The 15,462-nt window shown below is 38.9% G+C and overlaps 1 protein-coding gene across 1 annotated transcript in view; it reads right to left on the bottom strand.

The window, feature by feature from the left end:
* Positions 1-11,622, bottom strand: part of SRRM3 (serine/arginine repetitive matrix 3) — a gene marked incomplete at both ends in the record, with an annotated part of 77,536 nt that extends 65,914 nt beyond the window's left edge. Inside the window, one exon of the mRNA XM_083372797.1 lies at positions 11,399-11,622. Coding sequence (XP_083228923.1) covers positions 11,399-11,622 — 224 coding nt within the window. The remainder of the gene's footprint in view (positions 1-11,398) is intronic.
* Between the last annotated feature and the right edge of the window lie 3,840 nt (positions 11,623-15,462).

The raw sequence follows: 15,462 nt of genomic DNA, 5'->3' as shown, positions 1-15,462 counted from the left end.
AACTTAAGAATCATTGCTTGAGAGGTGCAACCTTGATGAATCAGGTTTTCTTGACTTATTTCTTTCAGGATGGTTTTAATGGGAGAGAAAAAGATCCATTATTCACAGCACATGAATTAGAATAAATAGCAGCTCTGCCTTCCATAGGTCTTCCTTCGCCATGGTTACCCTATCTATTCCCACTGTGACCATGCTAGCTCTCTGAAGTAGCTCACTGGGAAGATACCCACAACATGAAAAACGGTCTCTTGGTTTTGAGATATTACAAAAGAATTGTCAGATGAAAGGGAACTGGTGAGGCAAGCAGGAGAGAGAAAAAAAAGCAAGAAATAACTGGCTCGTTAAATCATTGCCTTTGAAATATACATTAAAATTCAGCACCTCAAAGGCGGGGGGGGGGGGAGGAGGAGAAAGAAAGCAGCTATGAACCAAGATATCCATCCTACGAATTCCTAAGCTTCATGACAGGTGAGAATGTTCCAAAGTAGCCTTCTTTGAAAGTTGATGTGGGAAGTGTAACTTTGGTGTAAGAAGTGAGGAAGACAACCTTGATGGAGTTATGCAGGTTTTGTTATCTGGGCAAAAGGGCCTGAAGCATTTTTAAAGTCCAGATCAAGAAGCTAACATTCAGAAGCTGGCTAAGGCAGACATTTCTTTAATTCACTGGAGTATAAGGAGAGAGAGGAAATACAGCATCAACTAATTTGCAAGATTCTGCTGTTATAATCCAATAAAAGTAATTTTAACTTTCATATGGAGATGATTTCTTGATCTGGCTTACCTAGTGGGACTGACCTGCATTCACATTTTTCATTTGCCAGGTATTGTGAAACTTGTAAGTAGGGGATGGGGCTTTGCGGATCACAGTACTATATGACCAACCTGCTTCATGACCATCATGAGTTACAACCATGATGTGCAGGCTCCATTATGGTTGTAATTCAAGGACTACCTGTATGCTGCTCACTATAACTTGTGAAAGAATGTCCCCTTACTTTTGTGTAATAGTTACTAACCTGCAGAGTCACCTCTGCTTTCCCATCTGTAGGCCATTTGCATTTACTTTTCCTGTTATACACACCTCTTTTCTCAATCAGTTTAAGTATTTGCTTTGGGTAAGTTCAAAGGATTGGGCTGAGGCTGCCTCTGGACATTGGCATGTCCTTGAGTACACCAGAGTGTAGCTCAACTCACACTAGCAGATGGAATACAGCCTTTGATGCACAGTTTTACATGAACATAGTGTAACAGAGTTGGAAGGGAACTTGGAGATCTTCTAGTCCAACCCCCTGCTCATGCAGGAGACCCTATACCAGGGGTGTGGAACCTTGGCTCTTTTATGATTTGTGGACTTCAGCTCCCAGAATTCCTGAGCCAGCATGGATGGCTCAGGAATTCTCAGAGTTGAAGTCCACAAGTCATAAAAGAGCCAAGGTTCCACACCCCTGCCCTATACCATTTCAGACAAATGGTTGTCCACTCTCTTCTTAAAGCCTCCAGTGGTGGGGCACCCACAACTTCTGAAGGCAAGCCATTCCACTGGTTCATTGTTCTTATCATTAGGAAATTTCTCCTTAGTTCTAGGTTGCTTCTCTCCTTGATTAGTTTCCATCCATTGCTTCTTGTCTTGCCTTCTGATGCTTTGGAAAATAGGCTCCCCGCTCCCCTTCTTTGTGATAGCCTCTCAAATTTTGGAAGATTGCTATCATGTCACCCCTAGTCCTGCAACCGTTCTTCATATGTTTTAGCCTCCATCCCCCTAATCATTTTTGTTGCTTTTTGCACTCTTTCTGTGGGAAAGACTTTTGTGAGAAGTGGGGGGAAACCCTTCTGTATGACTGCAGCTGCTTTTCAAATGATCTGGTAGCGACCCCAACTTCATTCCCTCATGTACTTCCCCCTTGTAGAAGGCCAAATTTCCTCTCTAACATTCTTTTGTTGGCATAGGATTTATTCATTTACATAATTTATATAGTACCCATTTCACTCTGAAAAATGACTCTGGGTTGCTTACAATTAAAATAATAAATATTACAAATATTAAAATACACGGTGTGCAAAGACAGTGGAAGTGGGCAAAACTGCCATTATCGTGTCCACCAAAGGAGGACAATTTCCATCTCTGCTGTTGCTAGGCAAAATGCCAGGTCTGTTTCCTTGAAGAATGCCATAACTATGGCAACAATCTTATACCTTTGCCTGTGAAGGTTATAATATAAACAGTGCTGAGTATGGGGACAAAATCCCCATTGTCAAGAAGCAAGATCAAACAGAGTGATGCCAATGGGCCAACGCTAAGTGGCAGGAGAGGTTAGCCAGAAAACAATTAACTTTTTATTTTATTTTTTTAAATTTTATTTCCATTTATATCCCGCCCTTCTCCGAAGACTCAGGGCGGCTTACAAGCTTAGCAGTATTTTTTTTTTTTCTTCAGGAACTAAAAAGCTGATTCTGAACTGAGTAAGATTCCTCCCTCACCATTGTTATTTGCTGTTGAGATCAGCAATGTTTTCAATCCTGATCACCATCCCATGTCCTCATCAAAACTGCCCAAGTTATCTTCTTTTTTAATTTAAAATGTCTTTTGCTTTATTATGCACAGAGCTCAGAGTCACTTTGTGAGATGGGCAGCTGTACAAATATAATAAAAAAATAATAGTTTGAGTTGAGTTTTGGCGTAAAACGCTGACGCTTTGTGATACCTTATGTGAAATTGTGGTGTGCCTCTCATGAGGTCTCAAAAAGATGTGGCAGTTCTCATGAGTGATCTACTAAAATTTCTCCTTTTTGTGGGAAACCACAACCATCTGACACAAACAGCGATTGGCTACAGTGGTGCCAGCTCTGATATCTACTTTCTTGTGTGATGTGCCTCTTCCTGAATAGAATCCAATCCATTACCTTTCCCCTGCTGATACCAGCCTCAAATCAACCGAGGAGAGTTTTGCTACTATTTAGGAGAGCTTGGTACTCTGTTCTCCAGAGAATCTGGCAGAAAAGTTTACATTGATTGAATGTATGCTTCAATTTTAATCACACTTCACTCCAAAAGGCTCTCAGAATGACTTCTTTACTATCAAAGATGGACAGGGGCTAAACAATTCCTGTCTATATTTCACCATTTGAAAGCCATAACATGAAAGGATAAAGAGAAATATTGGGTTGGGAAGGGGAAAAAAGGATCCAGGCACCACTTTGTAAAGTTAAATTTTAAAGTTAATATTCAGATCTGCTAATAATTCCAGTGGGGGGGGAAATCCATCTGATCACTGAAATAAATCATGCAGCAGCCTGCATGTTTTTGTGCAGACCATGGTGTGCACATGAGTCACCACTCTTGCGGGAGCTGCATTGGTTGCCCATTTGCTTCCGGGTGCAATTCAAGGTGCTGGTTGTCACCTTTAAAGCGCTTCATGGTTTGGGACCAGGTTTTCTGAGGAACTGGCTCTTGTCAGTCCCATCTACCCAACCCACTAGAGCGGGGAGGCAAGGAATGCTGTGAGTCCCATCCCCTAAAGAGATTCCATCTGGTGGGACTCAGAAGAAGGGCCTTCTCTGTGGTGGCTCCCTCCCTCTGGAACATCATTCCCCGAGAGATTAGACTGGCCCCTACTCTGACACTCTTTCGGAAGGCCCTGAAGACCTGGTTCTGTCAGCAGACCTGGGGAACCCAGAATGGGATGGAGACCACTAAATGGCTAGTTTGACTGTGTGTTGTCGCTGGTGTGTAGAAGGGTTGGGGGGGTTATTATTTTATTTTTTTCTTGTTATGTTTCTTTTTATATGGTATTTTATATCCGTGTCTTCAGTCACCATGTGCGAGTAGGCAGCAATGTACATTTTCTAAATAAATAAGCAAATAAATAAATAACTGATTTCAATGATCAGAGGGTTATTTTTTTCCATTCAAATTACTAAGAGTCCATTTAACAAAGATACCAACTCTACCATCCCTCATTAAAGCTCCCTTCCTTGACTTTTAGCAATAGGATCTGGGGGCGGGGGGGGGGGAGAGAGCAAAAGAGGCTTTCTTTTAGGCAAAGAAAACTCTCGTCAGTCTGAAATCTATAGCCAATCTAATAGACTGTGCTATTGGGATTAACCCAGCCTTAGATGGAGCTCAGCTATCTTCCCCATTGCAATCAGCCCCAAACCTGCACTGGTAGATTGTCTTAGTGAACACAATGACTAATCCAGCCTCAGATGGAGTTCTATATAGAGTCAAGCCTGAGAGATTAAAAATTACCAAGAGTTACCCACTGGATAGTGAAAGATCCAGCTGACCGAGGTAAATATTTGCCATTGCACATTATTCATACCAACAATGTACTTGGTGACAGGATGTCAAAAGATTGTGGCATATGGGAGGCAACAGATGGCCACTCTTCTTATTCGTCCCTTTATATTTTGTTTATTTATTTGCAGATGGATCAGGGGGGAAAATCTGGAAAGGACAGCTTTGAATTATAAACAAGGAAGAGAATCTGTGACTCTCAGTAGGAAGGAGACACAGAGCATTACCAATTAAACAAACTATGCCTAATTCTTGGATGCAAGCATGTTCATCAGGGAAGTCCTCCAGAGTTCCTTCTTTAGTGCTTTGGGATGTCATCTGATTAATTCTGAATTGCTCTGATCATGACTTGCAATATATCCTGTTGAAAATAGGCCATTTTTTTCAATAAATTCAAGATGAGTTTATAGGAGATATATAAACAATTGTAATTTTACATTTCTGACACAATTTCAAGTAGTCATCGACTTAAAATGGGTTGTTTATAGACCATTTGAAGTTACAATGGATCCAAATAAAGCTACTTACAACATGATTTGAAGTTCTGATGGTCAGCCACACCTTGCAGTCACATGGTTGTATTTTGGGTGTTCAGCAAGCATTTGTGGCTGTTCACAGTGTCTTGCAATTTACATTTTTGCTGAAAAGCAGCAATTTTTGTTTTCACATGGCTGCAATTTACAACATTTAGCTGAAAACCAGCTTTTATTTCCACTTACGAGCAAAAAAATACCCCATAGTGAGTTATGGGTTGGCCCAATACTACAGCATTCATTTAACAACCATGGTGTTTGCTTAACAACTGCTGCAAAAAAGATTATCAAATTGGGCATGGTCATATTATGACTAGCTTAATGACTGTCATGATTTACAACCATAGTTGTGAGTTCATTTAAGGTCATAAATCAAGGACTGCCTTTCGATCAATAGCGTAATGGTATGCCAAACAGCCATACAGAGGTAGGTTTTTTTTGCAAAAGTATACAGAAGGAAAGATTTTCCCGCATTCCAACTATTTGTGAGAGATGGGTAGGACAATGATATACACTGTAGGGATATATTCAAGCAAAAACCCTGCAGTATTTCAGACAAACAGATGCAAGGAGTATCCTTCACTTTTGTTAAGAGAGTATTTGCATCACTATTTCTATCTGGGGAACACTGTAGGGATGCCACTAAATTAATAACGCATAGAATTTCCTACAGAGCATTGGGAAGAAGGAATTACGGAATCAGAGGTGTTCCAGGGGGTATAAAAGAAAATTGTTGGGAAGACTTCCAGTTTTGCACAGTAATGACCGGTTGTGGGCTTGCGGATTCTCCGCACCTCTGCACCTAATTTTGCCCTGCCTGGAGACCCTAAATGGGTCTAAGTCGCCCTGGAGATGTGACAAAGAAAGAAGGGTGCTCCAGAGATTCTGGAACGGCAGCGGCTGTTCCATTCGACTTGGGAAAAGCCTTCTAATCCAACAGGAGAAAGGTTGGCCATATTGCATTGACAAGCCCAAGCTACTAGCAACCGAAGTCCAAAAGCACTAAGCAGCACAAATGTGAACAGCGTGCTTGAAACTGGGTGAGGAATTCAATCTTCTCTTTTATCTTTTACATTTAATTTCCTGGAAAAGATCCCCAAGAAGCAAAATACCTCCAAAAGGAAAGGAGGGGGATTTCCGCCCCACCCCTATACCAACAGAAGTGGCGAATGAATCAATCTTTGGATCAAAATATATGAAATTGAAAAACAAATAGTTGCTGACACCTAGTGGTGGATGAAGACTATGACAGCTATGACTTTAATATAAGACTTGGCAAAACCTGTGACCTTCAAAATTTTAACAACAAAGAACAGCTGTGACAAAAAAAGACAGCAAACTGGGCTGTGGACAGAGAAATATAAATTTCAGAAAAAAATCCTTTTTGAACTATTTGGATTACAAATATCTATTTAATTGGGACTCTTAAAGCTACTTGCAGAGAAAAGAAAGGGAGAGAAAAATTCAAATTCTTGGCCATCATGGATCAGAGACATGTAGAAAGAACATATCAAGAAAACATAAATATTTCACAGGAGGAGATATATAGTATACTGCAACTAATTCAAACAACAATGACTTTAAACCACAAAGAAATCCAAAATAACTTTGAAAATACAAATCAATCTATTTCTAAGTTAACTCTGCAACAAAAAAGTTCCCAGGAAACAACAGCAGAGAAGGAGCAGATAAAACAGATAAATGGATATAGAATTGAGAACAGAGACTTAAAGATGGAACTGAACAAAACAAGGAAACACAAGAATTGGAAAAAAATAACTTATCCCTTAAGGCTACAAAATAAATCTGAGGACAAGAAAACAGATTGGATAAAATGGACTGTAGAGATGTCAGGAACATCGGAGAGAAAGGATATGATAAGAGAAGCGGAGAGAAAGAAAAAGAAAAAGATTTTCAACCAACATGGAAAGGCAGAAGCCCTGTACAAAGACACTTCACCTGATTTACTTTTTATATCTACAGCAACATTTACGAACATATGGAAAAACGTTTTGATTCAGCAAAATACATTGATTAAGACAGATAGAAAAAGACTAAAGTGGAAACCAAGAAAATAGATGATGGGACTTACCAGAGAGAATACTTAAAAAAGAAACATTTGTTTGAATATGGTTAAAGAAATAGAAACATTTTGGAATATATAAGAGGGATGAATTCCCTAAATAATATAGTATGTTCTTTTGCCTTTTTTATTCTCTTTCTTAACATGAGTAATATAAAAAAGTTGAAATGACTTAGATAAAGGAAATGTTTTAGATACTTAAATAAGATTGAATTTAAGAAAATTATAAGGGATAAAAAATGTGTTGAATAAGAGTTAAAGGACTAGATGTATTAAATGGAATGCTTAAAGATTAAACATATTTTTAATTATGGTTAAAAAGAATAAGAAATTTAGGAAATAAATATATATTAGCTTAGGAGGGATATATATTTTAAGTAGCATGTTATTTTTTATGTTTCTTCACTCTTGCTCTCCTTTTTCATTGTTCTATCTATTCCTTAAGAAATGTAAAAGTGTGTGATGGTTCATATGGAAACCTAGAGTTAAATTTTTAAATGTTAATTATTTTTTGAGAAAATCTTAACCAGTAAGAAGACCTAGAATTTGGTGGGAGAAACAAATTAAAATAAGGACTGTAACAGGATCTATAATAAGGCAACCAGAATGATTGGATAGAAAAGAAATATTATATTGATGTGACTATTATTTTTAGGAATATTGGGGAAATTATATATTTAATTGTTATCTATCGAAACAATAAGATTGTATTAACTCAATGTTTGCAAAAGAGGATATTTTTGGGAAAAGAGGAAATCAACTAAAACCATTATGTGGATTATGGGTTATAGAAATCAATTGTTAGTGATTGTTTCACAAATGTAATCCAGACAACACACCGTTCACCAATTATTGTGATTTATGTTTTGAAAAAAATCAATAAAATATATTACAAAAAAAAGAGAAAGTTGCTGGGCACAGCCAGGCGAGAGGAGGGGCATGCCATGATGGCCATAAAATCATGGGGCTTTGAAATCATGGCTATGGCTGTCATGTACACTTTTCTTGTCCCCTTGCAGACAGCCATGTACATAATTGGGATGAATAGAAAGCAGTTAACACAAAATGTCAGATTCCTTTTAAGTTTTCTCAAAAGAAACTAGAAGAGTTGATGGGAAATAAAAAAGGAAGAAAGCCCCCATAAGCAATAATCTTACATGGTGTTTGGAAATCATAACCTATAACCTTCTACCCTGTATTCCTTCGTTCTCTTTGCCTTCCCTTTATTCATTTTTTGGTTCATTCATAAGGTGCTTATGGGTGCTCAACTCGCATAATCGTGTCCAAACTCACGTAATTATATATACCGAAGAATTATAGGTAATAAACCAATCAAGAACAAAAACATAACCAACAAATCACACTACATGTTGCTGCAATAAAAACAACAAGCATTCAGTTTCCTAGAGGATAGGTTCATCTCTTATTCTGGTTCGACATCTGGAGGATTTTTTTTTAAGCTTTTCAAAAAGTCTAACAAGGTACGGTGCTTTCATTCAAAGCATTTCCAGTTATTTCTCTACAAGTAGTCCTCAACTTATGATCACAATTTAGCCCAAAATTTCTGTTGCTAAGCAAGACAATTGCAAAGTGAGTTTTGCCCCATTTTATGACCTTTCTTGCCACAGCTATTAAATGAATCGCTACAGTTGTTAATAACATGGTTGTTAAGTGAATCTGCTTCCCCATTAACTATGCTTGTCAGAAGGTCACAAAATGGAATCCCATGACTCTGGGACACTGCCGCTGTCATAAATATTAGTCAGTTGCCAAGCATCTGAATATTGATTGTGTGACCATGGGGATGCTACAATGGTCATAAGTGTGAAAAATGGTCATAAGTGACTTTTTTCAGTGCAGCTGTAGCTTTGAACGGTCAACGACTACACGTATTTTGGATTTTCCCCATTCAACTATTTACTGCCCAATTATATTGGTGAATAAAATAGCATTAGGAAAAAAAAATATTGACGTAGGATGCACTGAAATGTGGAGGTTCTGCAAATCAACGTTCTAGATATAGGCTTCTTGGAGTCTTGAAAACATGGACGAAACATTTAAGCATCACATATATTAACATTATTTTATTCCAATTCTTTTGCAAATTGTATTTGGAGAAAATCTATGTGTTTTTATGCATCACTTTGCCTAAGAAGCACAGTCTTGCACATGGCTTATCCAAGCTTTTACTTCAGTTACCATCAGTATGTTTTTAGTTTTCGGTAATATATTCTGATTTCCCCCCCAAGGTTTAATATATTGTTTCATACAAACTTGGGGAATGAAGAATAAAGGATGCTGGCAGATATGCACATTATTGCCAGTTGGACCACAATGAAATTTGCATTTTGCATTGTTCATCAAGCAATTAACTTAAATGGGAGAATCCTGGACAGATATTGGCAGTGATAATGCCATATCTAGATATAAAAGTTCCGCTAGACTGACTTTTCGAATATATCACTAATCTTTTAAAAATCCTGATCAATTAGTTGATTAGTTAGGAGCCTCTAATCAAATATGTGTCCTTTTTGGGTATACATTTTCTTTTTTCTTATAATGTTATCTTTTTGCTGAGAGCAAGAGAAGACAGGCCTTCTTCTGGGCTTCTGCCCAGGAAGTGAATCTGATAGACTTGAGCTCTTAAGACAGTTGCTGCTGCTAGTTAAATCTCAGAAATTTCAAGTCATACCCTCCCAGTGGCCTTCTGGTCCCCTGTGACACATCAATCCCTTGGTGCACCAGTAGTAAAAAACAGAAAAGCTTAAGCACAATTGGAATGGAAGACAGCACTGCCTGAGGATCTGTCTTTCCAACATTAAGAACAAAACCCATCTCTTCCCCTAACTGGTTTTTCTTCTCAAAGATGCAGGAAACCCATCACTCAAGTGGATGATGCCCTGCAGCAAGTCTGAACTATACAGATTCATGTTCAGGTTGATTTAATCTGAACAGTGGTTTAGCCAGTAATCAGAGCATACCTTTTCCCTACAATTTTGGGGATTATGCAAGTCTGTGGTAGACTGGTGGGTAAATCATAATATTTGAGATTTCATGTGATGGGAAGAACTGCATTTTTTACTACTCTCCTGCAGGGAAAAGAAAGGTGAGGTCTCAGTGTGCAGAAAACCAACACCTAAGCAAAGATGCTTCCCCTTCACATACTGGCTTTTTACAGAGATGGATTAGATGTTCATGTTTGCACTTGCAATACAGTTACCTTAGATGAAAACATTGTTTTTTAAAAGCAATCTCTCACTTTCTATTAACTGTTACAACAGCTGTATATCTGGGCATGCATCTTCATTTTACAGTTCTTTGAACTTTAGGGTTTTCATATGACAATCTTTATTGTTTATTAAAATATTCTCTGCAAAACCTGTGGCTGGTTTCAGGTAACCTGCTAAAATAAACAATGACTTTTTTGGCTTGGCCTTTAGGGCTTATGACCTATAATTATTGAAGGTGCCAAATGTGGCCTATTCAATGCACAATTTTTATTTATTTATGTATTTATTAGAGCGGTTCAGTAGCCTAATGGTGAAGATGCTCACCTTCCACTTGGAAGGTTGAGAATTCAATCCTAGGTAGCGGCAGATGTTTCTTACCTAAAACGCAAAGAAAAAAAACCTCTGCTGTGAACTCCAGGTGTCATCCTGAAAAGCATCCGGTCAGTAAATGCTCAGCTCTGTCCAGTTATCCCAACTCTACCCCAAATAAAGGGATTACATGATTGTAGAAAGGGAGTTTTTTATTTTATGTATCTATTAAATTTGTTTGTTGCCTATCTTGCTGTGTGACCACTCTGCTATTGAATTGTTATTATTACATTATGCTTTGATGTGGTGTATAAACTTAGTTTGTATGTATGACAGGTGCAGAAGCAAAAAGGGACAGAATTTGAGAGGGGAAAAAAGGCAGAACATCCAAAAGGAATTCAATTGGTCAAACTCTCCTAGAGACAGTTCCCCAGCATGGAAGAGTGGTGGTGTTGACCATGATGCTTTTTCCCCAGTGTAAACAATATGGGTGTATGATACCAGTTCTTGAAAGGCCACAGCAAACAACCAGAAACAAGGCCAGAGTATTCTCAGAATAAGAGGCAGATGGAGACCATTACATCACTGAACAGAAGAAGGCACAGGAATTTGATCCTTAATTTCAGTATAACTAGGGCTTCCATTTAATACACAGCAATCATTGGAATACTTTCACAATAACTTCTTTACTTTTTCAGCAATAAATCTACTTATCAAAAGTTCTTGAATCTGTTTATCTGCTTCCAGTTTGTCATGAGAAGCCTGACAGGGTAGGTCTTTCAGAAACATTGGGATAGCTATTGTACGAACCTGGATCCTAGGTCAAACAAGCACTCACTCAACCAATAGCACTGATGATGTTATCCAGTTTGGGTAATGAAACATCTGCAAGAAAACAACCAAACTCAAGGAGCACCAAGGACCCTTCACTCACTCAACCCTCACTTACCCTTGTTCTTCCATCATCTCCTGCAGCTCCATGCACTTCAGCTCCACCCGCCGTTTCCTCTCATGGTCTAGGATCTCTCGGTGTGCCTTCTTCACCAAGCCAGATTCTACCAGTCGCACTTCCTCTTCTGGTTTGTGCCAAGTGCCTGAGGCACTGGGCTGGGGGAAGCCATTGGATGCCTCCTGGGGTGAAGGCATCTTGGTGCCGTTGTTATAGACAGACATGAAAGCTGGGTGGTCTTTGGTGGTACAGGCTGAAAACTAGGAAGAGAGGAAAAGCACATGTTTATTTTTTTCATTCTGGAAGGGGGAAAAAGAATCCTCTGAACAATTTACAATTAAAATTAACATCGGCAGATAATTTCACTGGGATCACACTCTGATTGTGTTCACTCAACATGCTTCATTGATGAATTATTGATGACTGACTTAATTTCAGAATATCAAAAATACATTGAATCGTGAACAAGTTAGCTTTATACTACATGCTAAGCCACAAATAACTCAAGCATAGTATGTACTGTAGATTCAACAACAACTTTTAATTAAGCTGGTTATATTGAATTCACACAGCCAAAATGCTCTTAAGGCAATAATTATGATGAGTTGAAGTCCATGTATCTTTAAGCTACCAAGGTTGGGAAATACTGCCCAATGATATATTTTCTATGAATAAATATCCACCTGTTATAGGGATAAAATATGCTTCACTAATAATTATTCAGATAAAATTCTTGCTCCCAGGAACCGGCATATACAGGTAGTCCTTGAGTTACAACAGTTCATTTAGTGAGCCTTCAAACTTACAGTGGCACTAAAAAAAGTGACATGACCCTTTTTTATGATGGTTGCAACATCCCATAGTTCATATTTATGACAGTTGCAGTGTCCCAGGGTCATGTGATTACCTTTTGCAATCTTCTGACAAGCAAAGTCAAGGGGGAAGCCAGTTTCACTTAACAACCGTATTACTAACTTAACAACTGCAGCGATTCATTTAGCAACTGTGGCAAGAAAGGTTATAAAATGAGGCAAAACTCAGCAGCTGTCTCACTTGGCAACAGAAATTTTGGGCTCAATTATGGTTGTACGTCAAGGACTACATGTACACACTTAGTATGCTTCATGTAGAAGAAAAGAAAATCAGAGACACGTGAAATTAGAGAGCTAAGAAATGGGCATTGCAATCAATTCATTAAAACGCTTTCAAATGTACATGCTAGTAGATGCTAAAAATGACACCTGAGAATCAGTTGTTATTGAAACATTAAGTGATCCTCGAGCATCTACTTAAACAAAAGATCTGCTTAGGGAATATATCCCATATTTTGAGAGCCACCATCGAAATGGCCCATGGAATCTCATATATTTACCACTATGAAGATTCAAAAAAGGGCTCCCAATGCCACATTCAACTCTGGGAAAGCTTGATATCTGAATGATTTGTGTATTATTTTACTCTCAAGCCATTAAGACTGCTTTTCTCAGTCTAATACCCTCCAGTGTGTTACCCTTTAATCTCTGTGCTGGCTAGGAGATGATGGAATCTCAAATCTAACATATTAAAGTCACCAGTTTAAGGAAGGCTGCGTTAGTCACTTTAAAGTTATAGCATAGCGCTTTAATCCTGAAACTGACACTGAGAAACATAGCCAACAAAAGAAACTGGCATAAATTGCATGAGATAAATCAGAGTGTTTGAATTTCAGAATCAGAATTTGATTTCATTGTGGAGAATAATACTGAATGGAGGAAAGCGAGCAGAGTGAGATTTTACTGATTAGAATTACTCAGTGTTATTGCAAGTCATCAAACAGAAACTCACATCTTCAAACCTGCTACATATCAGTAACCCAAACCAGGCAATGTTGATTACTATATATCCCATTTTGTCAAAATCTGATTGCCAGAATTCAGCTATTGTCAATTTGAACAGTTGCAAAAGCTTTGCATGACAAAGAAGACTGATAAAAACAGACATCTACTTTTTAAAATTAATTTATTCCAGCTCCTACCTTCTCTTATCTTATCCAGTCAAGAAGTTTATTTCCAGCTTAATAAAAATCAGCCTTACAGCTGAGGAAAGGAGGAGGATGGCACCCAAGAACCACTGAGAAAGTATATGCGATATCATGATGCATACAGTGCGGCGAACTAATTTATACAACATTGTTTTAAACAGGTTTAAACCATGCATTGATGACCTCAAGAGAGACTGATGAACTGCGATTCTCACCATTTCTAAGCCAGCTGAAGGTCAGTGAAGGATCCAAAACCTGGATCTCTAACCCAACCGAGATGCCAGATTGGGAAAGATGATGCTCCTTGCAGGGGAGTAGGTTCCCAGGATACCCACAGCAACAATTACCAGCTTCACTGGTGGGTATGACCAGGCAAGCAAAGCCATGCCCCTTTCTAATGTGAGTTACGTGTATTGCACAGTGTAAAGGTTGGCAGGCCTATGGTTCCCCAGTAATGTGCCCAACCCCATTTCCCCATGACGCTGTGGGGATTCTGAGGTTGCTGCTCTGAAGAAAATTCAACTACCTTTCAAGGAACTCCTCCCCACATTTCAGGTGGCAAAAATCTATAATGATGATGATGATGATGATGATGATGATGATGATGACTACAACAACAACAATAATAATAATAATAATTCTGGATAGTGGACATGGCAGTGCCTGGAGACAGAAGAATAGACGAGAAAGAACTGGAGAAGATAACAAAATACAAAGACCTACAAATAGAAATAGAAAGACTGTGGCAAAGGCAAGCAAGGGTAGTACCAATAGTAATAGGCGCCTTGGGTGCAATCCCAAAACAACTGGAGCACCACTTGAACACCATTGGCATTGACAAATTTGCCATTAGTCAATTGCAAAAGGCAGCATTACTAGGAACTACTTCCATCCGGCGACGATATCTGTAATACCATCAAACATCCACATCTGCCTATCCCAGGTCTTTGGTAAGGACTCGATAGGTAGACAAAAATGCCAAATCCAGGCGATGATCACTAATAATAATAATGTTGGAAGGGACCTTGGAGGTCATCTAGTCCAACCCCTTGCTCAGGCAGGAAGCCCTATACCATTTCAGACAAATGGCTGTCCAGTCTCTTCTTAAAAACTTCCAGTGTTGGAGCCTTCACCACTTCTGGAGGCAGGTTGTTCCACTGATTGTTCTAACTGTCAGAAAATTTCTCCTTAGTTCTAGGTTGCTTCTCTCTTTGGTTAGTTTCCATCCGTTGCTTCTTGTCTTGCCTTCAGGTGTTTTGGAGAATAGCTTGACTCCCTCTTCTTTGTGGCAACCCCTGAGATATTGGAACACTGCTATCATGTCCCCCCTTGTCTTTCTTTTCATTAAACTAGACATACCCAAGTCTAGCAATCGTTCCTTATATGTTTTAGCCTCCAGTCCCCTGATCATCTTTGTTGCTCTTCTCTGTACTCTTTCTAGAGTCTCAACATTTTTTTTACATCATGGTGGCAAACCTGGATGCAGTATTCCAAGTGTGGCCTTATGAAGGCATTGTAAAGTGGTATTAACACTTCACATGATCTTGATTCTATCCCTCTGTTAATGCAACCTAGCACTGTGTTGGCTTTTTGGCAGCTGTAGCACACTGCTGGCTCATATTTAAGTGATTGTCCACTAGGACTCCGAGATCCCTCTCACAGTTACTACTATTGAGCAAGGTACCACCTACACTATACCTGTGCATTTAGCTTTTCTTGCCTAAATGTAGAACCTTACTTTTTTCACCATTGAATTTCATTTTGTTAGATAGTGCCCAGTGTTCGAGTCTGTCCAGATCCTTCTGTATCTTAAGCCTATCTTCTGGAGTGTTGGCTATTCCTGCCAGCTTGGTGTTGTCTGCAAATTTGATGAGTTCCCCATCTATCCCCCTCATCCAAATCGTTGATGAAGAAGTTGAAGAGCACTGGGCCCAAAACAGAGCCCTGGGATACCACACTACACACTTCCCTCCATGTAGATACAGTTCCATTGAGGACTACATGCTGAGTACAGCTGGTCAGCCAGCTACAAGTCCATCTGGTG

The sequence above is a fragment of the Vipera ursinii genome (assembly GCF_947247035.1).
Source record: "Vipera ursinii genome assembly, chromosome: 1".
NCBI classification, from domain to species: domain Eukaryota; kingdom Metazoa; phylum Chordata; class Lepidosauria; order Squamata; family Viperidae; genus Vipera; species Vipera ursinii.
This window is presented reverse-complemented; position numbering and strand designations above follow the sequence as displayed.